Raw genomic sequence first — 27,862 nt, 5'->3', positions numbered from 1 at the left:
AGGCGGGGCGGGTGGGGTTGTGCATGCGGAGCACCAAGCTGTTGTATTAATCTGCAAATTTTCTCAGATGACGCAAAGACTGTGACTTTGCCTCCCGTCCCCTCTCCTCTCTTCATCTCCACATCCCTCCTCTCTCTCTCTCACCGCGTCTCTCTCCCGATGCCTCGCTCTTGTCGGATGGGAGACAGCGACACACAGCAGGTAAGCCCGGTCCCCTCCTTGTTGTCATTTTTCCCCCTCAGCATGCTCCCATTCATCCACTGTTGACACATGGCAGCGGGTTCGGACCGTTTGTCACCTCTGACAGGGTTATTTGAATTTCTTTGGCATCTCAGGATGGCTCCGTTAATGATGTATGTGTGTTTATTTCTCTTTAGGTCAAAGATGAATTATAAGTGCTCCAGTGATGTTTTGCTTGTGTGTCATTTTCTCTTTGGCGTTTCGTTAATGCAAAGTTAGCCACAGCGGTGAGTTTAACTTTTTAAATCTGGTGTTTGACCATGTGGGACCTCTAATATCTGCTCAGTTATCAGCATTGTTTTTTCTGCATACTGTCTGCTGTCAGCGAGAAGAGGATCAGGGAGATTTGAGTCTGGAGTAAAGAGTTTCCAAGACGTCTGTCAGCCAAATGAGAAGATGGATTTACTGTACGGAGGGAATGAGCTGTGAGAAATTCAGCCCCGCTGGAGCGAGGAGCCATAGAGAAACTGAGGCGGCAGATCAAAAAGGAAAAAAGGGGAGAAAGGAGGGAAGTGAGAGGAGAAAGAGGGAGTTTTATAAATAGCAGAGCTTTGCAAGGGTGAAGAGAGCAGATGTGATAGACAGTCTGTGCTTAAGGAGTTCAAACAACAGATTAATACACTCAGATTATCGTCCGAGAGACACACACACACACACATACACACGCACACACAGTTGTGAAACCATCACTTCAGAGGACATTTCATTGACTTACATTCATTTCCTGGAGACTTATCTGAACCTTAACATAATCCTAAACTTACCTTAACGTAAGTCTTCACCCTAAAATTAATGATTTACATGAAGGAGACTTGCTTTTTGTCCCCATAAGGGAGGTGAGTCCCCACAACATGAGGAATACCTAGACCACACACACACACACACACACACACACACACACACACAAACACAGATGCAGTCTAAATCACACAGACACATGCAAAACCTATTTATCACACACACAAAGGCCCGAGTGTTTTCTCTCACTCACACTTCATGTCCACCCAATCTCAAATACTGACAATGGCTCTCTCTCTCTCTCTCTCTCACACACACACACACACACACACACACACACACACACACACACCACACACACACACACATTCTCTTTCCCTGAAGGTTTCTGACTTTGTCTTGTTCTCCATCTGTGTCCAGGCGTCTATTCAATGCTGAACGTTTAGTTGATTAATTGGTCAGTTGATCAACATAAAACGAATCCTAAACTGATAAATGATTTGTTGTTGAAGTCATCTATCTATTATCTGATTTATATGACTGTAAATTAAATATATTTTGTTTTCTGGAGTGTTGGTTGGACTGAAGATGTCACATTAATCTCTGTGAAGTTTTGATGGGTATTTTGCATTGTTTTCTTCATTTTATAGACCTAAAGATTCATTAAAAAAAAAGACTGAACAGATTAATTGAACAGATTAACCAACCTTACACCCATTACGTCCATTAAGTTTGTAGTGAAAAAGTGTTAAAATAGTTTACTTAAGTAAAAGTAGCAATGCCACAGTTAATAAAACTCCTTTACAAGTAAAAGTCCGACATGCAAAATGTTCCTTAAGTAAAAGTGCAGACATATTAGTTGCAAATTGTACCTAAAGCATCATAGATAGATAGATAGATAGATGGATGGTACCTGTAAATAAAAGTAGTGATAAATACATCATCTTACTCCTGAAAGCTGTTTGCACTACTTATACAGTAGGTTAAATGTAGCACCATTGGCCCCGGGCAAAGAAATTGAATCTTGAATCTTGAGTCTTGATCTGATGAGTAAAGCTGTGAAATTAAGTGCAATACTTAAATAAATAAATGTTATTTGTTACGTTCCACCACCAGTAATTTAACTGGTTAATGAAACTAAATGTAATCTGGAGTTTGGCCTTGATGCTCTTAAAACTTAATCATAAAAACTGTAAAATGAATCCTAAAACAAAGCGTTTCACAACAAGTATCGTGAAGCTCAAAGCAGCGTCATACAGTACGATCTCTTTTCCTGGTTGTAGTTAAAAGTCGAGCAGCAAATACACACACAGCAAGGTGTTAAAACATGCCAATTGAGGACGTGTACTGACCCGTGTGTGGTCATACACCAAACACTGATGTACTGGAGTGCAGTCCAGATTGACACTGACCTCCACTGAGAGGGTTAATACAGACCGTTTAACCCTCCTGCTGTAACGATCTGGTAAAGCTATGCACCAGACACGTGTTTGATGGCAGTTGTGCATATGTTGTAGGAATTAGGTACCACTCTGCTTGAGAAGCATGTATGTGTGTGTGTGTGTGTTCTGCTCCATGCTGTTTCTATGCATTAATGGATATCTAAAAAACATGCCTGCAAAGAGAGAAGCTTATTAGGGTGTTGGGCGATATATAAATGGACGGGACCGTTCCTCATATATCGTGTATATCTTAATCATGAAGAAAGCAGTTTATCTTGTTGTTGCTACTTCTGTATTATCACCATAACGTCGCCAAAAAGAAGCAGAGACCTTCCTACATTATGTGTTTAGTTGTAGCTTTCAACAATTTTGTCTGACAAAAGTTTTAAATAACTTGAGAACTAAACTTTTTCTGCATTACTGCACTAATAAAAAAAATACAGTGAGAGGAAATACAATAAAATATGAATTTGGAACTCAGCTTAATTTTTTTACCAAATTGGAACAATGGATCTTGAACACCACACACTGGACCGGACGCAGCAGCATTTATATAAATGTACATTTATCATGTCAGAAGGTAGAGAGAGTAATTGTGTTCTCAGATTTGTACACTAATTTTAACCATGTTTTGAAGATGTAAGCACATTAAACCTGGCAAATGACAAAATTAAATAGTTTAAAAACGATACTCCCAGCTGGAAAAAATAATTGAATGATGTGGTGAGTTTAGTGACAGCTTGAAAACAAAATAAAGAATTCTATTTGCACATTTCTCTAATTAAAATTCAATAGTAAAGTCAGCGTCTGTCAGTGCTTGTGTTTCTTATTAAGGCAGCTGATACAGTTCTGGCCAAGATAATCATACAATTAAAAGTTCATATTGATTCATTCATTCATGTGCGTTAGATACCAGCTTTGATTATATGTAAGGAGTGTGTTGTGACCATCATCATCATCTCCCTCAGCTGAACGAGGGGAGGATGGAGGGGTGGGGGGGGTGGGGGCAGGGGGGTGGGATTATATCTCGATCCCTTTGCAAAGCTCACACCAAACAATCAACCATTGGAAATAATCCTCTGAGACACACAGACACCCGCACACAGCTATAAACACACACATATACGAATGCCTCTTAAACAGTATATTAAAAATGTATAAAATCCTCGTATGTGTAGATTTAGACAGAATGTATTTCATCATGTCAAAGAGCAGTTTAGTATTAATCTAAAGATAACAGTAAAGTAGCAAAGACACTTTTTCTGGTCATCCTGATGTTCCACTGACAGCATTTAATGGGAAACCACTCTGTGTTGATAAGATAGTAACAACAAAACATGATTTTATTGGTTCATAATTGTTTGCCATCATGTAGAGCTACAAAGAATAGTCGATCAAGAGATTAGTCGATCGTCAGAAAATTAATTGGCAACTATTTTGATAATCGATCAATCGTTTCAGTCATTTTTCAAGAAAAAATGCCAAATATTTGATGGTTTCAGCTTCTCACATGTGAAGATTTGCTGTTTTTGTTTTCATATATGTCAGTGAATTTAATATCTTAACATTTTAGACTGTTAGTCAGACAAAACAAGAAATCTGAAAACATCACTGTGGCCTCAGAGAAACTGTGAATAGCATTTTTTCACTATTTTTAAAAAAAATTATTGTCTAAACAATTAATCGACTAATCGAGAAAGTAATTGACAGATCAGTCGTTAGTTGCAGCACCTACCATCATGATACGAAACCCATTTGGATGTAAAAGTTCCACTGATTGTTTGTTCTTTAACAATGGTTTAACTGTCTTAAATGTGTAAAATATTCTTGACACATACATTAAAATTTATTCAAGCTAAATGTATATTCATCTCTATCTAATTCTAGTGGCTATAAAGGCTAAATAAATACATAACTACAGTCAAACCGCATTCAGATTCCTGTGTCGATTTCCATCAGCTGTTGAAAGCTACTGTAATGTCTTAGTTAAGATCAGAGGCAGGCAGACAGATTGGAAGGGAGGGGGCAGTTATATCTGTATGTACAGCCAACGTGCATCTGTTTGATCTCTTGAATCAACATCAGCGATTGGTTGGAGACCTGGTTGGATCGTTAATGTGGAAGATTGTGAGTGTATATATGAGGAAGGGGGTTTACGCTGAGTCTGTGACAGTTGGACTAAGCACAGAGGTGGTTTGTTGTTGTCCTGCTCCGTGCACCTTTCTCTATAACAGCTTGGGCTCATTTATAGTAATCAAGCCTGCTCTTCTTCTGGGAGATTAACTCATTCGGTCATCGCGGCCTGTCGTCCTGGAAACCATGACGATTAAGAAGATGTGTCGTAAGTACATGACTGCATGTTGAGACTGATTGTGGTGGTTGTCATGCGATACATAGGTCATCATTACACATCTGATGGATTCCAGGAGTATTTACATTGAGGACGCTGCTGTTTATCCAGTTGCCATTACTTGAAAGTGACTGTGGGAGACTTTCCATCTTGCAGCTGTATTTGGCCCATGAGGGCATGTTAACACCAGCATCATCACTACCGTAAAAGACTGTGGTCAAGCCAGCCGCCACGTTACTTCCTTCTGCCAGCGGCCACATTATTTCCACTTGCGTTATTCCGGTAATGTAGTTTTCCACTTGGAAGAACTGAATAATCCGTGAACAAAATGCGGTTTGCTGTTGCTTTCATTTACTTTACAGTTGACTCATAATATTGGAGTTTGATTCAGAAAGTGAAATGAAAAAAAATGTCTGTTTCCAATCACTGATTCCACTTCAGAAAGATTCTAGAGGACACCAGATAGCTGCTCAAAAACTTCCAGAACCTTTCACTGTGGAACTTCATAAACTTCATAAATCTTATGCACTAAAACACAAGGTGTTCTACTCAGAATACTATTAAAAGTAAATTGTCTGTTTCCAATCACTAATTACACTTCTGACACATTTTAGAGCAGTGGTTCTCAAACTTTTTCATGTCAAGGATCCCTAAACTGACACAAATTAGACCATCGACCCCCATTTGATAAGATTTTTGCTTTTAGATGTTTTATTACAGAAAGTGTATGAAACCCTTGACCAAAATAGCTATATAGTCCTTGTATACCTTGCATTAAAATGTGTATTGTATCCAGATTTCATCTAGATACGATTTAAGCTGATTACATTTATACCTGGTATTAATAAGTCTCCAGTGTCTACATTGAGATCCAATTGTTCTGTCCAGCTCAAACAACCTAACAGCCTGTCACATCATCCTCTCATTTGCGTGGGTCCAAAAAACGACAAAAAAAAGGATGGTAGCCAACCATGAAGCTGCGTTATTGTATGGACTTTTGTTTGCTTTTCACAGCAGGTTAAGAAGCCAACACTTTGTCTCAAATGTCTTGAATATCCATAGTTTTCTTGTTGCTTTTTTGCTAGAAGCTTACCTTGCTAACTGGTTAATGGCTGCGACCTTGCTGGTTCGGAACAGTCGCACGCAATTACGTATTTCCACCCACGTAGTTGTTGTATGTGTATTGACAACGCAATAGCATTTACAGTTGTGTTCAATGTGGTCACAATGTGTTCCTGACCACCTCTTGGCTGATCAGATCACAATCCATCCTCAATGCATCTTGGGTGCATTTACACCTGTACTTTCATGTGGTCAAGCACCCGATTGAAATCCGATCACCCAAAATGTATTTTAATTCAAGGTGTAAAGGGGACCATACATTCTGTCATTGTGTTACTTATGGATGGAATTGGATGAAAATAAATTGTTCCCCTTTTTGCTTGGGACCCCCTGGAACCCTGTCAAGGACCCCTTGTCAAGGACCGGCCCCAGGTAGCTGCTTAAAAACCTGCAGAATGTTTGACTGTGGAATTTCACAGCCCAAATATATTATACACTAAAACAAGGTGTTCTACTCAGAACATTATTAAAAGGAAATCGTCTATTTCCAATCACTAATTCCAATTCTGACACATTGTAGAGAGAGCAGGAAGCTGCACCTGAGGTCCTCTAGGATGAGTAGAGTACAACATGAGTACAACAAGTGCCTTTATTCTGAAAGTCCACAAGGAGTTATTCTGGGAATTTTTGTGCGGTTGTAGCTCAGGAGGTAAAGCGGGATGTTCACCAATCAGAAGCTCGGTGGTTAGATCCCCGGCTCCTCCAGTCCGCATGTTGAAGTGTCCTTGGGCAAAATACTGAACCCCAAATTGTTCCCATTGGCTGCGCCATTGGTGTGTGAGTGTGTGTATGAATGGGTGAACATAGAAACATTGTGGGGCATTTTGGACAGGAAGCACTGTATCGCTCCCAATGAGCAGCTTGGCACCTTGCATGGCGGCCTCTGCCATCAATGTATGAATGTGTGTGTGAATGGGTGAATGTTGGTGGTCGATGAGACTACAAAGGTGCTACATAAATGCAGCCCATCTATCATTCTGAAATTCCACAGTGAATCGCTCTGGAAGTTTTTGTGCAGCTACCTGATGTCCTCTAGAATGTGTCAGAAGTGGAATTAGAGATTGGAAACAGACAGTTTTCCTGATTTACTGAGTAGAACATCTTGTTTTAGTTTGTAAAATATTTTAAAGGCTTTCATTCTGAAATTCCACCGTGAATTGTTCTGGAAATTCAGAGACTGTGAAATTCATATGATGTTAAGAATGATAGTGTTGGTTTTTTTTAAAGCGACGGCAAACCACGTTTTGTCGACACATTTTTCAGTTCTTCCAATTAGAGAAACCTCATTACTGTAATAACGCACGTGTACGCACAGGAGGAAATATCGTGGCGGCTGGCTTGACTGTGATTTCTGAAGTGGCGGCTGGCGTGACCGCAGTCCTAACAGCAGGGGTTACGCCTTTGTTTTTTTTGCTCTACTTTGAAGTAGACTACTACCTTGGTCTACCTTCACATTTGTGCTTCAGCTCTCATCACTAACATGTGTTGCCAAAGCTCTCTCAAAGACTAGGCTTCCTTTCAAAGGGAAAACCTCCTGGACCGCAGCTTACCTGGCAGAGTAGTAATACCTGTGTCATGTTGCTACGAAATCCAGGATTTACTGTAAGCTGCCTTATCATTCTGAACTCGCTGACTTGAATGGCTGTGTTTTATTAGGGATGCTAAGCCGTAATATGATGTAACGGGCGTGTCTACTGCCAGTCATTCCTCTCTGAGCAGCATCTGTTTCTTGTGCCCCTATAAATTGAGTACTTTTCAGGCAAGAAATATGGTATTAGAAACCTAGGAATCAAATTCAACCTGACAATATTGCAAATCTGTTTCCTCCCAGTGAGAGCTGGTTCCTAGAGGCCAGCTACGTTTCGTCTTGAGGCAGCTCTGACATTTCCTGGAGCAGGAAAATAATCTGTCTGTTGGGGAAGGAAGACAGATTTGCAGCACAGCCTCAGGTCCTTGAGTATGTCCTTGCAGCTTATACTCCTCAGCGCCGCCTTCCACACAGGACACATGCTGTTGCTTCATTATTTCAGGGCCTCCATCTGATCTGCTCTGGAAACAAAGGTTTAATATCCAGCTCTCACTGTCAGAGAGGAAGACAAGCATCTTTATTCCCACTGCATTATTCACTAATGCATGTAGCAGGAGTTTAAATTGCTTTATGTATTTTGTAAAGTTCATGACCTTTCCTCGTCTACTCTAAAGAACATGTCACAATGGAATAACCAGCATCTCCAGTATATCAATTATATTACAAATTAAGCAAAACAGACTTGATCCTTGCTTGATCGCCTCTCATTTTTGAATTTATCCCCCAGGGTTTGACAGGATTTCATCAAGCCAACAAGGATACAGGACCTTAACAACATACCGAGAAATAGTCTAATCCTTCTAGTGATTTTAAAAATGACAATCCCCGAAACGTACCATGTCCATGAGTTCACTGTTCAAGAATATGGCTGGGAGGATGATTTCCCCCTTTCCACCACCCAATTACATTGGTATATAACTGAAATTTTGTGCTCTACTGACAAACATTGTCCATGCTAAGAATGGCAAAAGGATTGGAAAGAGGATTTGTGAAGACTATAACAGTGGAACCCCCTCCCCCTCCTCTCCTCAGTACACAGTTCACTGAGGATTACATCTCTGCAATTGAAACTTGGCAGGACATTCTCCACCCCCCAAAATATACCATTTCAGATCACACTGGCAATCCGACTTTGTGCCAGCAGTGGCGACCATTGCAGGGATGTTTGAGACTAGCAGAGACACGGTGCAGAAGATGAGAGAGTCGAGGTGAAAGCGTGAGGTCGGACAAACTATAGGTAACACTTTTTGCGCTCCTCCTTGTCCGTTGGTGAATATATGCGCCTGTATCTCTACCTCTGGAGAATATGCCATCCACTCCGCTGATGGATTATAATCATCTCTGATTGCAATTGTCTCACTGAGTCAGACTGTTTGTAAATGTGGCATTTATACCTCTGACAAGGATTTGGCACTGCTGCGCTGCTCTCCAGATGTGTTTATATACGATTAATGTTTAGAGATAGTGGTGGTAGGTTTCTCTGTTGAGTAGAAACGTGTAATGTTATTGGACAGCAGACACATTCTTATTCGTTACTCTTTCTCCATGTTCAAGGTGATGAGTTGCCCTTGGAGGGGAATTGGATTGCTTCCAGAACAATGCTGTGTTGTATGTGCTGTACATGAGCTAAAATAGACTTTGAGTTAATAATTATTTAGAGCTGACAGGTGTTTTTCTTGGAATTTTGTTTGCCCACTAGTAGAGCTGATATGCTCTACCCTCCACTTTGATGGGTGTGGACTGCAATGAGTTTTTAACTCTTAATGTTATATACACCCTTATATTATATTTCCACATTTACTTGCATTCTTTCTGATTTTTCATGCTGCTGAATTGCATTTTGACAAACATCATAGATTCAGCATTACCAGATAATCCTTTTTAGTCTCGCCCATGGCTGTTTGGATGGCAATGTCAACTGGTCGTTCCGCCACTTTGGTCAAGACTGAAATATCTCAACAACTATTTGATGGATTGCCATGAAATTGTGTACAGTTATCCACAGTGCTCAAAGGATAAATCTTTGTTTATCCACTGACTTTTCCTCTAGCACCACCAGCAGGTCAAACTTCTCACTTATCCAGTGAAATATCTCAACAACTACAAGTTGGATTGACACTTTGTACAGATATTTGTGGGTTGGAGTGAAATATCCTAACAACCATTGGATAGATTGCCATGAATTTTGGTACACAAACTCATATCCTCTTCAGGATGAATTGTAAATAACTTGATGATTCCTTAACTTTTCATCTCGCACCCATCATCAGGTCAAAATTTTAACTGGTCCAGTATATGGGTCTATGACCAAATAACAAATGCAAAACAAATGACATTCCCATCAGCCTCATCTGTACTTTGTTTAGGGCTGATTAGCAAATGTTAGCATGCTAACACGCAAAATTAAGATGGTGAACATGGTAAAACATTATGCTTACATAGCATCAGCATGTTAGCATTTTCATTTTTAGCATTAAGCTGAAAACATGCTGTTCCTAAACATGGCTGTAGACTCTTACTAATGTTTTTTCCTGTACTTTTCCATTATGGAGCCAAAAAGCAACTTCCCTTAAAGCTCTCCAGGCTCATAATCATTAGACCTCAGTCACAGATGGTCAGGCAGCCTGGGGCCACATGGCTCCTGGTTGACTCTATATCACTTCCTTTATCAGCAACTCCATATTGTGTTGTATTTAGATTCTGGCAGTTTCTGTCTTTTCCATTTAGAGGATGTGCAAAGATTGCATCTCTTGAGTTGTTTCTTCATGTCCTGTTTAGCCATCGCCTGCTGTGTTTGGGTTCCCTGCAGTCATGCTTCTTTACTTCCTTTAGGAACCTAAACCAAATGTTCAAAGGACATTCTTGTTGTGTGAGTGGTAGGTGCCCCTGGTTATCTATAATCCCCATTTAAGAACAGAGTCAGTCAGCCTGAATGGCAACAATGTGAATCATCAGAGGCCACGAGAGAAGAATGCTGTGTTAAGATAAACAATGCAGACTCTTCATGTTTGAGAAATCAGTTAAAGAGTCAAGTGTGTATCATTAAACAACACTGAGTACTGTACATCCCATTGTCTCCACAGGCAGGATGACAAACCAGCCAACAGCCAACCAGTCCAACACAAACAAGGAGAAGGAGAAAGAAGAAAACCAGCGAGATGACAACACAGACGAAGCGTATAAAGATGCGGGTCACTGCAGCCGCAACACCCACAGCCTGCTGCTGGGACTCACTGTCATGGGTATGCATGGACTGGGAAGCTCAGGCTATGTCCTGGTTGACTTCAAGAAACATTTGACAAAATAAGCTGCCTTTGATTAACATAATTTAACATCCCAAATCCCTATATTTTTACTGAATGAGTAGAATTTTTCAATTTGAGGTCAATTTTATTGTTCAAAGAAACAGCAATTTGTGCTGCAGCAAATACAAACACACACGACCATAAATGTACAGACTCTGATCATTTTCCCAAGATACATCTTAATCTTGTTGTTGTGTTTAAGTCTGCCTCTGTAAACACTTTGGTATGTTTCTGCATAGCTGTGTTCTTTGTCCAAAAAAGCCTAACGAAGTCAAGAAGTGAGTTATTTTTGTTGGTCATTTGTCACCGAGATTTAAACCTTGATTTAAACCTGTTTACATTACAGTAGAGGGTTCTCATTAGTCAGAGGTCTCTTACACGTCAGATGTAAATCAACACTATTTTGGCGAAGAAGAGAAGTCGGCCAGTGAGTTCAGCAATAAACTATAAATTTGTGGTCTGTCAAGATATGGTTTTAGATATTTCTGGTATTTCATGCTGGTATTTTGGTATTGTTTTTACAAGTACATAGTGTTAATCCTTGTTTGTAGACTTCAAGACTCTGCAATCAACGGTTTCTGTCTCCCAAAAATACAGAGAATAAAAAAAGTCCTTTCCCCTCCTCTCCTTTCAGGCGTTGTTATGGGAGCGGTGTTTGGGATGGTGCTGCGGTACATGAGGGTGACAGACGGCAGCGCCCTCACTATGGTTTCCTTCCCTGGAGAAATCCTCATGAGGATGCTGAAGATGCTCATCCTACCTCTAATCATTTCCAGCCTTATCACAGGTGTGGCTTTTCACACATACACAGTATGCACACGCACGAGCAATGTGAGCACAGACCAGTGTGGGTGTACAGATACTGTATTGGGTTAGGGTTAGGGTTAGGGTTTAGGGTTAGGGTTTTTTAGAGTAAAATATCTCCACAAATATTGTATGTATTGGATTGTAACTTGGGAAAGACATTCATAGTCCCCCAGAGAATGTACCCTAATGACATTGGGGATCCTCAAACTTTTTATTTATCACCTTAACAGATCAAATTATCCACTTTTCCAACTCTGTGATTAATGACAAGATACATCTAAAACTAATGACCGCTTTTCTGTCAACCTCAGCTGTATTTTGAGAGTAATGCTAATATTTCATCCTTAATGATGACACACAATAAGTAGGCTATATTAAACAGGCTGAACATCTTTTAACTGTAACTCAATATGGCATCTAACTGAAATGGTAGATGTTACATGCTAATTATCAGCATTTTAATATCCAAGTTGTACATAAGTTAACAAGTATATTTTAGCCCAAGATATTGTATTCACAGTACATTGCCTGGCTAACGAACATATACCAGTTTATTGGGAAAACAAAAACTTACAAGCATTTAAAGGATAAGGCTAGCAATTGTCAAACCAACAATGAATTAATCTACTTACAAGTATTTTGTGTGTGTATCCAAAGCTTGATATATCTTTTTCCTCTCTGCTGTAGACCTCCGTTGTCGTCCAAAAACTATTAAAAATGAGCCACACCGCTGCTGACATGTTCCTTTGCCCCCAAGATTACGGTCACATTAGTTTATTTAGAAACGGCTCCAAAGAACAATAACAGCAATCAAATTTTTGGTCTCTGGTGAGTAGTCCCTTGTGAGGCAGACGCCGCTGCAAAGCTGCAAAGCTCTGTAAATAAAACCACATTCCCACACAAGCGCAGTAGCGTCTGACTCATATGGAACTACTCTTGCTGTTATTAGTCTTTGGAGCCATTTAATCAACCTAACATGATCAATCTTCTTCATAATGAAGGTATATGTCACCCAGTGCAGCAGTGTGGCTCACTGAATCAGACTTTGGATACGCACACAATACTTTTAAGTAGATCAATTCATTGTGGGCTTGGCTCTGCACATGGGATTTGTTTACAATTGGAAAAACAGAAAATCAGCAGCCATATCCTTTAATGTTCTACCCATAATTTAATTCCAGTCTATGATGAACAGCCACTGAAACTTTCCACCAAAGAACATATGTACAAATGGGCTAGTCCACCATGCATATCTCTGAACCTGGGAACATGTGTAACTGAAGCTGACACTTTACTTCACTTTTTTGGATGCATGTTGAGATAAAGCCCAAAATACTGCCACCTTTAATTGCTGTTTGGACATATACAGGTATTTTTTATTTGAGTGCAAACACTAATAGCTGTCCGTCTCTTTCAGGGCTGGCTGGTTTAGATGCCCGCTCCAGTGGCAGGATGGGTAGCAGAGCCATGGTGTACTACATGTCCACCACTGTAATCGCTGCCATCCTCGGGGTCATCCTCGTGTTGGGGATTCACCCGGGGAACCCCAAACTGAGAGGAGGCGGGGCGACAACAGTCCAGAAGAATCAGGAGGTCAGCAGTCTGGACGCCTTCCTCGACTTGATCAGAAACCTCTTCCCTGAGAACCTGGTGCAGGCCTGCTTCCAACAGGTACCCTCAGAATCTGCACCACATCTGTGGAGCTGCTATATTACTTTCACTCTTCATTTGTGCACGCTACAGGGTCGTATACATCCAAATACAAATGTAACAGATGTGGAATAAGGGTCAAAAAGGATACATTAGTTATTGCTTTCCACCTCCAGCATGCTCTAGGTTCTTGCAAGATTGAATTTCTTAAAATGAAACCTGCATCATTCAACCTTAAGGTGATACTAACCAATCTAAATTGAAAAAACAGTTCATTAGAAAGGCTTTCAATGGTGAGTTTTGGTGTTGAATGAGGCTAAATGCTGTTTCAGAAGGTTTATTATCCAGTTAATCTTGAAGGTTTATTCAGTAGTTGACAAAACAACCTCAGCACAAGGTCGGTTTAGTAGCTGTTCTGGAGCTTTTGATCATATCACAAGATCGTGTTTCCAAGGTCAAGAATGAACTTTGAAGCTTGGCTTTTAAGCAGACGTGAACAAGAGGTCTTTAAAATGGCCAGGAAATGGAAATCTGAGCATCTACAGTTCCAAGACAGCTGAGTAACCTCCATGTGCTGATGAGGCAATTATTATAAAATTTAGAGATTAAAAGATTTTTAAGGTTGCATAAAATGTGAAAACCTCCTTTACGCTCTCCTGAAAAGGCCAAAGTTGAGGTCATTAGCACGTCTGTACAAGGTATTACTGAGGAACAGGAGGAACTTTAGAGAGTTTTTAGTGACAGATGATTCTCCAGAGGATCTAGTCGTCCTCTGAACTTCACACATAATGTTTTCTACATGTGTCAACAGCAATAAGTGAAAGACATGATTTGACTCAAAGGGTTTTGGCTACAAAAGGACCAAAAGGTCACGGCTGCCTCCTGTGCATAGACAGTCCTGGAAGTGTAACCTTCAAAGTATATTTACTCAGTTAAAGATGAGGTTTTAATCGTAATACAAATACAAGCAGCAAACCTGGAGACACTTTTATATATTAACTGTACTGCTGAAGCAATGAAATGATCAGTCAGCTGACTAATTCTCATTTATCAAGTAAATTTAACAAACATTTGCTTGTTTTTTTCTTGATTCTTTACTTCATTCTGTTCTTGTCTTGACAAAAGGAACAATTTTAAGACATAATTTGGCTCAGGTAAATTGAGATGAGAATGTGTCATTAACAGTTAATTAATTGAACCATATTAATTGGGTAAATAACAAAAATAATAATTGTTTGAAACCCTTTTAAACTGATAATTACATAAGGAATAATAATAATGCTGCAAAGTGAGATTTTAGAAATAATCTACATGTCTTGTCTTTGAATTATTACCATAAAATTTGATTGTAGTTTTCAGTCTGAAATCGCAGTTACAGTAATGTTCAGTTGACTAGTGGCGGACAGAAAGAACGGGACAACTACTGTTTATCCAAGCTGATCATTTTAAAACGATAATCCAAGTCTCAATCATGATGCGACAGTTGCCTTCTTCTGTCCAAATCCTGTTTTTTTTTTTTTTTTTCCTCCCTCCTCTTTTTTCTGTCATGCGTGTGTGTCTGAATGATTAGAAGTAGTTGTGTGTGTTGGACAGGGTGAGGGTCAGCCCTTCTGCTACTGCTAATCTCTTTACATCTGTAATGCTACATCCTCATTTACCACAGCGAGGCTTCTGGGTGCACTGCTGACCATGAGCTTATAGACTCTCACTTCTTCCTGCTGCCGTACTCTCAGTTTTTTCTCTCTCTCTCTCTCTCTCTCTCTTTATACCTTTCTTCACATGTTTCTCTTTTCTCTCTGCATCTCTGTTTTACTGCTTCTTTTGTTTGTACTCATCAGGGATTCATTGAAGTCATAAAAGGCATAATTGCTTTTGCAGGGAGGAATCGTCCTTCCCCTTTCAACCTTTTTGTCTCCCCTTTTTCTTTCCCTTGTTTGTCTTTATTGGATAATCTCTTGCCGTCTGTTTTTTTTTAACTTTTGTTTAAACACAGATCTGAGTTTATCATCTTGCTGCCAAGCTTTTGTTTGCACACACACACACACAATGGGCCTCAAGCAAGAACATTTTTGTATTTTTATCCTAAAACTCTCTGACTTTATTTCTGTTAGGTTTGCATGTACAAATGTTCCAAGTCAAATTCAATAAACTCTCTTAACTGCATGAAATTGCCATAAAGTTTCAGCCTGATGAATGTCACCTGGTCATAAGTCGGTGCGCATTCATGTAATTTGATCGCAAATTCTCATATAAGACTGCATGTTCCACTCCGTTTGTGGGCGAGTTTCATTCATAAAAATGTTCCCAAAGAATAAAAACAAGATTTTCATTCTGCTTTCAGAAATCAGTAGACAAAAACATGCCAGTACCAGAGGACCCGAAACAATCAGAAAATATTAATCCAGCTGCCAACATCATGTGAGGGAATACTAAAGCGAAGCGTTTCATCACTAATATGAGAGACAGTCATGTGACAGAGGTATTAGATGAGAGAATATTATAGCCTACAGTAGGTGATGTTACACTATCAGCTGCCACAGAAGATGATACTCCTGCTCCAAAATATGGTAATAAAAACAAAAAAAAAAACTCTCAGTTAAATTGGCAGCCATGATGATGATGATATAACAAACATTTTGCATTAAGTTTGTTTTAGATATATATTCTATTTTAGTTGATTCTGGTATCATATTTAAACTCCAAATTCATTCAGATTAAACATTATAATTAGTCAGACAAGTGTTTCTCCCCTTGTGAAGAAAGGCAGAGACCATCTGTTCATGACTCGTATGACACGTCTGAACCGAAAGAGAAAAAATTCTAAGTACAAGAAAATTGATGAATGCCACAAATTTTCTTAAATCACTTGCCTCTTAAAAACAAATCTGTTCCTACGAGTGGTTCTTGCGTGAGGCAATACGGGCTGCTAAATCAGGGTTCAGTGAGGCAGCACAGTCTGATCTTGTTGTGGTGAAATCTTCAGATCATCCACAATTTAGCGTTAACTTGAAGCTGGTAGAGTTCAATGTGAATAGGTTTACTCTGCATAAAGAGCCTAATGCAAAATCATAAAACATTTAATTATATACCTCTCATTACCCCTCCTAATGTGGAGCTTATTTCCTAAACTCCACCTTGCTTGACCTTGACACTTTGGTGACGATCCAAACACGATTCATCTAAAAAAAAAAAAGATGTCTCAAACTTCTCTAACATGTATCAATTGTACCATTTCTCACAATACACACGGTCTAGCGGCCTTCAATCATTGCACACAGAAAATCAAAATGTGACATTACTGATCATCCCCCTTCCAAATTCCTCTGGGAAGCGTCTCTTACTGACGTAAATATTATCTTTGTATGGTTGCTAACATGTTGTAGTTACTAGCATAACTGATCGTTGGGGGACATCTGTCTCCACCACAATCTCCTGATCAACTGAATGTCGTTCTGTCCCTTCAGGTTCAAACGGTGCTGAAAAAGGTGCCGGTCGCAGCACCGAACCAAACCGAGCCCATCCTAGTGAACAGAAAGAAACTGGAATACAAATGGGGCATGAACGTTCTTGGTGAGTTGACGACAGAGATGATATGTTTCGTGTGTGCCGGGGGTCAGAGAGTTTTCTTGCATTAAATTCTAATTTTCCTGATGTTTTGAGAACTTTGAGAAACTCAACGACTCGCTAATTCGCTGTTTGTGTCTTCCTCAAGGCTTGATTGGCTTCTTCATCACCTTTGGAATCTGCATGGGCAGGATGGGCGAACGGGGAAAAGTCATGTGCGACTTCTTCAACATCCTTAACGAGATTATCATGACGATGGTCTCTATGATCATGTGGTGAGTGTCTTGTTCCCCCCCCCCCCCCCCCCTGTGTGCGTATTTGTGTGCGCGTATCTATCCGGGAGTGTACGAGCACTGACAACATGTGTCTCTGTTTTTGCTCATGTGGGCCAACGGCTGCATTGCTTTGACATTCTGGAGATACCACACACAGAGGTTACTGACAGTGATGGATAAGGCGAAGATTGTATACATGAGACATATTGTGGGAACAAGCGGCGATAGACTGAAAGGGAGAGAGAGGAAGAGGAAGAGGGAGAAAGTGTGTTAGTGAAGGACATGGACAGATGGAAAGAGAGAGAGAGAGAGAGAGAGAGAGAGGGTTTCCCTGGGACATGCTGGAGTCTGTGGTATGCTGGGGAGTAGCAGGAGCCGGGGCCCGGAACAATGTTGTGGTCTCCCATGGGAGCCGGGGTGGAAGATCTCCAAAATGTAATGGATCCACTGACGGTAGAGGAGCCACTTGGCAGCAGAGCAGAAAGCAGATGCAAGGAGGGCGGGAGGGAGGGACAGCAGGACGTGGAAAGATGCGTGTGAGAGCATGCCTTCAGAGAGCAGTGCACGCCTTGAGGCTTCACAGGACCCGCCGTGAAAGAGAGAGTAGTGGCACTCAGAAGGGAAGGGGGGGGGGGGCATGGTAGGCGGTTGGAAGACAAACAGCAGGATGCTTGTCTTGCAGCTCTCCTAGGCCATTTACATGTGCAGCTGGACACCAAAGGAATTGTGTCCTTGTTCGTATCACTCACACTGTATAAACAGATTACTCGTGGGCCTACGGAGCCAGCCAAACACAAAGTCCAGTGTATACAAAAACACGTATCATACAGGGAACACATCCGTCAAATCTTATACACTACTACACCAAACAACTGCCGATGAATTGCGAGCCTCGGGGTGCAGCACACAGCTGACCTGGCCGCTGTCGTGACGGGACCTGCTTTGACTCGGACCAGGAAGGGCCTAAAGGCAGAACACCGCTTTAATTCATACTGTGTGTGTGTCTCACAGTGGTTTGAATTCATGAAATGGAACAACTGCACTCCAAAGGCGGAAACCAGAGATCTGAGAACGTGCCGGCTTGACATTCGACACCAACACGAATGAAATAATTTTTTAAACTAATAGTTATAGACTTTAACTGATAAATGCACTAATGAGCTGCAATTATTAGTCGATTAATGGATTAGTCAGCACGTCCTCACATGAAAAAAAACAGTATAGGTTTAAAATTCAGGCCGGTAAAAACAACCTACGGTTTACGCCATCTAGTGGCCGTAGTCAGTGTTGCCAACTTAGCGACTTTTCAGACCCCTTTAGCGATGGCTAACGACATATCTTGTGACTTTTTTGACGGACCTTAACTCCTCTCTTTGAAGGGAGTCGCCGGTATTTCTCAGTGAATGAGAGCTGATGTGGGACAGAGCAGCAGCGTGTTCAATGGACCAATCATCAGCCAGACAGAGTTGTGAATGAGCTGTGAATGTTTGGACCAATCATTGATCCTCATTGTTTGATTTTGATTTGTTAAAATAGACAGAGTTAACAATAGTGAATTTATTCCAGTGCATGATCATCTCTCTATTCATGATACTAAAGTTAGAGTTGATGCAACAGCCATAAAACAGTTTTTTTATACTAGAAGTAGATTTAGATGCACATTGAGGAGCTGCTTAGCTTGTTACAGTCAGTTTAGTTTAATTTAACTCAATTTTCTTTAACTTGTATGTATGTAATTACATCATGATGTCATAGATATGCAAATTAGCACGTGATGTCATCTAGCAACTTTTCCTGCAGGCTTTAGCTACTTCCCACTGGAAATAGTTGGTGACACCGGCCGTAGTAATTATGACTCGGAGAAGTGACGCAGTTCAGATGTCGTCGATATTTAAAAACCATGACGTCATGGTGTTTACTGTTGTCATGATGACGAAGGTTGCGTAACTTTAGTATAGTACAAACTATGTTTCAAATGATCATTTTAACCCAAACCATGATCTTTCCCAAACCCTAACCCTAAGTCGTTTTTGTGCTTAAACCCAACCAGACCTTATTCACAGCGTTGTCACACCATAAAACATCATTATTTTTCAACAGTGATTCGTAATGGTTTTGAAAATCCTTTGGAAAAACCAGAGTCCATTTCCACAGCCGCTAGATGACATAAACGTAACTATAGGTCGTCTTTGCCAGCCTGAATTTTAGACATTTTGAGTAATTTTTTATGAAAAAAAGGCCCAAATTCTCTGGTTCCAGCTTCTCAAATGTGAATATTTTCTGTTTTCTTTAGTCTTCTATGACAGTAAACTGAATATCTTTGGGTTGCCGGTAAAACGAGACATTTGAGGACGTCATCTTGGGCTTTGGGAAACAGTGATTTACATGTTTCACCATTTTCTGACATTTTATGGACCAAACACTTAACCGATTTATCGAGAAACTAATCAACTGATGAATTCATAATGAAAATAATCGTTAGTTGCAGCTTTGGTGTCTTCATCTCTCAATCCAACTTTTATACAAATAGTGAGGATGCTGCTTTTTGACATCTAAGATTAAAAAAACATGAGAATTCTGCAACAAGTTAAGCAGCAGCAGTGAAAACATGTCATCCTTGGAAGAGGAAATAACAACATGGAAGGGAAAGCCAACAGCCGTCCTTAACTTTTCAGATTTCAAGAACAAATATCGTTTAGAAGAGAGAGAATTTAGTTGTTTATTTTTAGATCTTGCTATCCAAGATTCCCTCTGAGATTTTCTTTGTGAGTTTGAAAAGAGATTAGTGTTGAAATACATAATGTGTTTTTCTTAAAAAATAATTTAAGGCAACACAAGTTTATTTATAGACCACAATAAATACATCACATCAGCAATTTCAAAGTGTACGTACAAGAAATTATTTTAAAATTGAAAATCCTGATATATATAATAAATAAATGTATACATATATAAATCAGCCTGTAAGAGACATAACGAATGATAAAGGTAATGGAGATTAATGAAGGGTAAACCAAAATAAATGTAATTCTGTTCATTTTAGCTCTGATGTGTCTCTCTAACTCTGTGCCCAGGTACTCTCCCGTTGGCATTGCCTCTCTGATTGCGGGGAAGATCGCCGCCATCGGAGACCTGGAGGTGGTTGCCAGGCAGCTGGGCATGTACATGGTGACCGTCATAGTGGGCCTGGTGATCCACGGCGGCTTGATCCTACCCGCTATATTCTTCGGTATCACCAGAAAAAGCCCCTTCGCTTTCTACTCCGGTATCTTCCAGGCTTGGATCACAGCTCTGGGTACTGCTAGCAGGTAGGGCAGCCTGCAGGAAGTGTGTGTGTGTGTGTGTGTGTGTCTGTGTTAGTGCACATGTGTTAACACATGTGTGTCACATGCTTCTTTTACAACATCTTTTTCCTCGAGCAGCTGCTTGTAGTTACTCTGAATGATTGGCGTAGCATGCCACTCGCTTTCAGCTATTTGGGTTAAATCTGAAAGGGCTAAAAGTAAAATTCAGTATTTACGCAACTGAACTGACAAATCAGGACAGCAGAGCCATATGTGTGTGTGTGAGCGCAGGCTATCATAGACAAGTCCCTGTCAGACAGATCCTGTGTTGTAAATGTCTAAGCCTTCGGATTAGTCGTCACCAGCCAAACTGGCCTGGCTGTATCCTGCCTGGCTCTGCTTCGCTTTGCCGCCGAAACCAACTGTTATTTTGGCACATTACTGCGATTTTAGTGAATATGGATAATCCTATCAACGTTTTCTCTAATTATATTATGACCCGAGCTTAGCAGGGCCGGGGAATCAAATTCCTCTAATTCACGTGTTGGAGGATTGCAACAGTGGCCTACACCAGCTGTTAGGAGGAGGCTGTCAGTCGACTCAAATTTCTTTTTTTTTTTTTTTAACTTTAACTCAACTTTACCCCCCCCACCCTCACTTCCCTCCTCACCTCTGCTCTGTTGTCTTTCACCACCTGTCTACCTCTTTTATGTCATTCAACAAACCTGTTACTCCTGTTCTTTGTGCATCTTCTTAAAAACGTTTTTTTTTTACTTTCTCAGCGCAGGGACGTTGCCGGTCACCTTCCGCTGTTTGGAGGAGAATCTGAAGCTTGATAAGCGCGTGACTCGCTTCGTGCTGCCTATAGGTGCCACCATTAACATGGACGGCACGGCCCTGTACGAAGCCGTGGCGGCCATCTTTATCGCCCAGATGAACGGCATCAGCCTGGACGGCGGACAGATTGTCACTGTCAGGTAAAGCACACACACACACAAACACACACACATTGTTTTATATTTAACTGGTGCTATTAATCTGGAATTTATTGTCCTGAGAGCAGTGACTTTAATTGGTTGCAGTGGCGAGAGAACGAGGATCATGAAACAAATAAAATGAAAAGTACACGCTGCAACACTTTATACCACATGTTTTCATGAAAGTGAAATTCTAGGAAAAAAATCTGGATCATGAACATCTAACTTTAAGGCAATTATAGGCTTTTTGTGTGGTCTGTCAGTCTATCTTACCTCATGTCAAGCAACAACAAGATACAGATTTTGAACTGAAGTATGTTGTCAGAGCGTGATGTCATCACCCACCTATCTACTCTGATCTGCGCGTTCAGCGTTCCTCTTACTGTTACAGCTAAATCAGCGTCAGTGAAAAACTGAGCTTCTGCAGAGGAGGTGAGATAGAGAAAAGGCTGAAAATGTGTTATAACATCCAAGTGTTTGACATTTATTTTGGGCATAAAATGCACCACTAGTCCGACCCTTTATCAGCCATTCTACAACATTGTCAACACAAGTGCAGTGCAAATTTTTTCTATTATTATTATTATTATTTTGGGCAACAAGACATGTAATTTGCTGCCATTCATGTCAACTGCTCAGTTAGCTTTTGCTATGCAAGAATTTTTTTTTGATCATGTGGAATATATCAGTATTTATACATAATTTTAACGACGCCTTTCACTCAAAAATGTGTTTTTGTCTTAATGTTACTTCACTGTGATGTCTGAGCGTCACCGTGCAGGATGAGTTTCTCTGAGCTCATCTTAAATCTGAGTTCAACAAGTGTAGCGACGAGCAGGATTTATGACATCGCAGCTAGTTTGGAGCCAATCACAGACCGGTATGCAACTTACATAAGTGTGATGTGGAAACTTGGATCCTACGAGGACTTTTCATTGAAGAAAGAAACATCTTGTGTCCAGCAGTTAAACTTGTGAAATAAACAATATTTGCATATTCATAGATTCTGGGTTTTTCTATGAGGAGAGAAACTTTTTAACCACATCAGGCACAAATTAGTACTCAAAGCAGAGTATTTTATGTCTTAATCCATCACTAGAGGGGATCTTTAACCAACAGTGCAAACATGAATTCAAAATACATTTTTGTGACTTATCTGAGGCAGTTTATTGTAATGTTTATTGTAACGTATGGAGACGAATAGCAGCCTAAAACTTTGCTTAAATGGAATAAAGAAGTAATGACATATTCGTTCCCCATTTTTGAGGTTTCAGCAAAACATTTAAGTCCGACTGGAACCAGTTTACTTTGATCAGGAATCTTTTTGTAGTCGCTGCAGGGTTATAAATGATGCTCAGCACTTTGAAGTTGTTTATTCTTTGTCTTCTCATCAAAGACTTACCACCAAATTCCCAAAAATTGAATTGTCAAAGTACTGTATGTGCTGTACGTACCATCTGTGGCGATATTGTTCTAAAATAAGATCCACATGTGTTGTGTAAAATCTCTTAAATTCCCCCACTTCAGCTCCCAGTCACAGCGGGGTGATAATTAAGGCCGCAGCTTGTCAGAAATGATTGAGATGTAACGCAGGAGGAGATCTGAGATCAGATGAACAGCATCACGCGGTAAATATCAAGGTTTAGAACGTCCCGACTGGCCTGCAGTCACATCTGGGACCAACGTGAACTGATAATTCCTCTAATTGCAAACATGTCATGACGAGCAACATTCTTTTGAGCATTAAAGTTGTAAGAAAGAAAACATAAAAGACCAGAAAATCAGAGATTCTGTTTTGTTGTGGACGAAAGAACATTTTTCCCTTCCCTCGTACGACATTTTAAGTTGCATGTGTGGCCAAATTAACACATAAATACCAGACGTTGGACTATAAACCTGCTTCTGCATTCAGCATTCATACTTTCAGCATTCTTACAATAATTATATAATTAACAATGAATAAAAAAATGCACATTAAAAAAGGAAAACAAAGGAAAAATAGCTTAAGTAGCTACAAGAAGAAAGACTCTATTTCTAACCTTGTATAAATCTGTTTGTTAAACAGGGTTACCAGTGTAATGAAAGTTGGCACAGAGTAGGATTTTCTGTTTTTTATTGGGTCACCATCGCTCATGTGGGAGTATTTTATTTATTGATGGCAGCTGTGGCTCAGCAGGTAGAGCTGCTCATGCTGTATCACAAGGTTGGTGGTTCACTCTCCAGCTGGAAATGTGCTTGAGCAAGAAGTTGGACCCTTAAGTTCTCCCAATGCTCAGGCCAGAGCTTTGCATGAGAGCTCCCTGCCCATCAGTGTGTGTGTGTGTGTGTGTGTGTGTGTGTGTGAATTAGAGGCAGAATTGGAGACGGGTGGAATATCTCCTAGAACGATAAATCTGTAAGTGAAACCCCGTAGTTATCCTAACATGTTGTTCTCACCCTTCTAATGCTGAAGCCAAGTGGTATCTGATGCCTTTTAGGCCTCTTAAACAAAAGTAATTGGGTTAATTGGGAACCATTCGTCTGACTAAGCATGTTGAATCAGCAGCGAAAGCAGCTGGTCGCTGTGAATCACTGATTTCCACCATTAGGTGTGGTTTCGCTTCATTTTTCACCTCTTGCCTTTTCTTTTCTTTTCCTCCACATGCAAAAGCCACAAGCTGACAACAGCAGCAGTGCAGAGAAAAAGTCAACCTTTATAGGGCCAGTTTACACGTTTTTATCAGCCATTTTCTCAATTTATAATCTATAATGAGACGTTTTAAACACATTTAAAATGGGATGAAAATGTTTTACTAGCTTGTTTCTTTGTTTTCTTATTTGGATTACAAATTAACATTACTGGCCATTAGTATCTTCTCAAGCAAGCAGCAATGTCTGCTTTCTGCCAGGGCTGAAACTAAAGATTATTTTCAGTACCAACTACTTTCCTGAGTATTTTCTCCATTAATTGATCAATCATTCAATCTATGAATGTCCAAAAACATTGAAAAACGCTTGTTATAATGTCTTAAAACCCAAGATTAGCCTTGTTTTGTCTGATCAACAGTCCAGAGCCCAAAAACATTCAGTTTTCTATGATGTATGACACATAAAAGTTTAAAATCTTCACATTTTAGAAGCTGCAACCAGCAAATGTTTGGCATTTTTCCTTAAAAAAATGACTAAAACGATTATTATTATCATTGCAGCTCTACTTTCTGCTGTATTTATGGTGTGTTCGAGTGCAACATTTAATGAAAGATGTTAGACAGTGTAAAGATCTCAACATGTCTTTGTCTGTATTAGTCGTCTAAAGCTCCACTTTGTGTGTCAGAGCCTCAGTTTTTCCAAGGTCATTGCTTCAATGTGAATACGTGTGTGTTGTTTTCCTCGCAGTATGACCGCCACTCTTGCCAGCGTGGGAGCTGCCAGTATTCCCAGCGCTGGACTGGTGACCATGCTGCTGATCCTGACGGCTGTCGGCCTGCCCACCCAGGACATCAGTCTGCTCATCGCTGTCGACTGGCTGCTGTGAGTCAGGTGTCTGATGAGCGGGGTGAATAGCGAGAAATAAGGAATCAATGCTCTGCTATTGAAAGAGTTTAAACAGTAACGTTTGTGAGAGTTGACGGGGGTTGTGAACATATTGGTGTTATTCAGCTCTTGGTGGCTTTATTTCACTCAAACTGTTTGTCCACTCAGTGACAGAATGCGTACCTCCATCAATGTGGTTGGAGACTCATTCGGCGCCGGGATCGTGGACCACTTGTCGAAGGCAGAGCTCGCCGAAATCGACGCGGCAGAAATGCAAATTCTCCCAACGGAGGAGGAGCTCGATTTCATCCCTCCGCCCCCGATCCTCACAGAGATGGACCTGATCGACCCTCTCAAACCGCCCGAGCTGCCGCCTCGTTCCCCTCGCCCACCCAAACAAAACCACCACAGCCACGTTCTATCCCAGTCCCACTCCACCACTTACTCACCGGCCCGCTCTGTCCGATCTCCATCACCACGTTCCATCCGTTCTCCCTCTCCGCGCTCCGTTTGTTCCCACTCCCCCCGACCTTTCCGTACTCATTCACCACGCCTCCTCCGCAGGACGGAGCCGGGCTACTGCGCCCTGCCCAGCCATGATAACCAGGTATCAATCACCACTGTTTCTTCCTGTTGCACCATAAAGTTTGTACCATAAGTCATCTCTGATATAACACTATTTTAAATATGCTTTGAAGTAATACACCATGTTTTTGGAGATTTGCTTGATGGTCAACTTATCTGTAGGTATCTGTATCTGTAAGTAATGAGATATCTAAAACATCCATGTATCCTCAAGTCATTCTGGTATTCCTTGTGCTAATATAAGATTTGTTGAGTAATAGTAGACATCATGCTAACTCTTTGGCATACGATCTGTGGCCCATTTCAAGTGCTACCTCTTTCTAAGTCCACATTTCAACACCAAATACATCATGACAGGTCACCAAGGCTGTCCCACTTCCAAAGGATCCTCTAAATCTGGTTGTTCACCTGCCAGTGTCACTCCTCTGGAGGACACACCTTTGCAAACATCCTTTGAAAGAAGCAGCCTCTGACTCAACATACTGACATTGATACGGCCATTGAAAAAATAAAGCTTTAAATAGACACACAAAGACCTTGTAGCAGCTCTTAAAGCTAATCTCAAATGTGTGACTAAATCTGCAAATCTGGGATAAAATGGCAAAATATATAATGGACACAAGCACACACAAGAAACAACAAACCTGAAAAAACACAGTCCTCCCATTCATTTGAATGAGAGGACCTCCAGTTTTGGACCTTTGACCATGTTTAACATAGACATCCAACATCACAACAGTATAAAAATGACAGGAAATCACATAAAGGGCGATATAACCCTTTAACAAGACATCAGTCTGCTTTAAATAATATTAATAGTACAGTCAACTCATGTTTGGAGACTCTCCCTCAGCATATTATGCTAGCATGGTGTTAGCATGCTAGCTACCAGGGGAACATGGATGATTTAGCTCTTTATGTCCAGAGATTTAGCATGTATTCCTATTGTTTGACAGGCTACATGGCCCCACCTGATCTAATTTGGGTCTCTTTGCGTTCTCAGATTTCCACACTGCCTCGCTGCTACAGAGAGAGAGACCGGGAACGGGAGCGGCTGAGGCGAGAGAGTGAAACGGAAGAGGAGGAGGAAAGAGAGAGGGTTCTGGGTGAAGTAAGCGATGGAGAGGAGAGCGATGACACTGCTTACGATCGGAGGCACACCATCCCACCGAGCGACCTGCCATGATTGGATTTTACCACGAAAAAGCTTTCACCGTCAATTTGTTTCAGTTTTACGACAGCTTTCTCCACTTTAGACCATCACTCCACTGTTTAGAAAGATTCCAGTGGAGGTCCACAGTGGATTTCTGGCTTAAAGGATAAGGCTGGCGATTTTCTATATTTTTCTTATTGTCAACAAATCTCATATACAGAGCCAAACCAACAATGAATACAAGATTTATGTTTATCCAAAGCCTGATATATCTTATTCCTCTGTGTCGTAGACCTCTATTATTCCCCAAAAACTATTAAAAACACGTCAGTGAGCCACACCAATGCACTGGGTGACATGTTCCTCCACCACAAAGATTACTGTCACGTTAGTTTGTTTAAAAATGGCTCCAAAGACTGATAACAGTGATCACGTTTTCAGTCTCTGGAGAGTAGTTCTGTGTAATGCAGATGACACTGCACATGTGTACCTGTTCTTTACGATGTGCAATGTGGTACAAAGTCAACAGGTTGTGGTATGTAGCACAACAAGCTAGCAAAGCTCTGTAGACAGAACCGCGTTCCTGCACATGCTCAGTGGTTTCTGCCTTACAAGGAACTACTCCCCTGTGACTGAAAATGCCGATTGCTGTTTTTAGTCTTTGGAGCCGTTTCTAAACAAACTACCGTGACTGTAATCTTTGTGGTGGAGGAACTTGTGAAATTTAGTAAATCTGCACATGAGATTTCTTCACAATAAGAAAAATATAGAAAATTTGAATTGATAATTCTTAGATATATTATGACATGATATGACTGTTCAATAAGTGATTGATAAGCTTGCGTTTAGCTTACTGTACGTAGATATTAAAATGTTGCGATGGCAACATACTGTAACATTTAGAAAGGCCTTTAAAACCAGGTCTGACTTTTGCTCTGTGCTTTGATGCAAAAGCTAACAGAACTTTACTCTAAATGAGTTGTTTTTCCCCATAATCCTCCACTCCACTCCACTCATTTATCATTTTATAACCAAACTTAAAAAGTCTCCCTTACGCCTGAATCTCCTTAAATTTGCCTGATACCAGAGAATTGTGAGTCTGCTCTTCACGAGAAAATTATGTTGGTGTTCTTACCGGCCTTTTAACGCACAATTGTGAGTTATATGTTGCTACTTTATTTCCTCTTTTTCCCTGAAAATTAAAAAAAAAAAAAAAAATGACCTCAAGAAGACCAACAGGTTTGTGTAAATCAAAGAAATATACAACTA

General features: G+C 40.5%; 1 protein-coding gene across 3 annotated transcripts; it reads left to right on the top strand.

The window, feature by feature from the left end:
• The first annotated feature begins 32 nt into the window (after nt 1-32).
• LOC137167858 (excitatory amino acid transporter 2-like) lies at nt 33-27,862 on the top strand. 3 transcript variants are annotated; one of them, XM_067570169.1, is made up of 11 exons: nt 33-201; nt 10,564-10,722; nt 11,420-11,572; nt 13,010-13,263; nt 16,707-16,812; nt 16,955-17,081; nt 20,156-20,389; nt 21,148-21,342; nt 24,718-24,852; nt 25,024-25,462; nt 26,444-27,862. In XM_067570169.1, the coding sequence occupies exons 2-11, from the start codon at nt 10,569-10,571 to the stop codon at nt 26,624-26,626; spliced, it is 1,980 nt and encodes a 659-aa protein (XP_067426270.1). In that variant the 5' UTR covers nt 33-201; nt 10,564-10,568; the 3' UTR covers nt 26,627-27,862. The 3 variants fall into 3 exon arrangements, with proteins under 3 accessions (XP_067426270.1, XP_067426269.1, XP_067426271.1); XM_067570168.1 differs by lacking the exon at nt 33-201 and adding an exon at nt 3,461-4,761; XM_067570170.1 differs by lacking the exons at nt 33-201; nt 25,024-25,462 and adding an exon at nt 3,461-4,761.

This window comes from Thunnus thynnus, chromosome 17 (assembly GCF_963924715.1).
Source record: "Thunnus thynnus chromosome 17, fThuThy2.1, whole genome shotgun sequence".
NCBI classification, from domain to species: Eukaryota; Metazoa; Chordata; class Actinopteri; order Scombriformes; family Scombridae; genus Thunnus; species Thunnus thynnus.
This window is presented reverse-complemented; position numbering and strand designations above follow the sequence as displayed.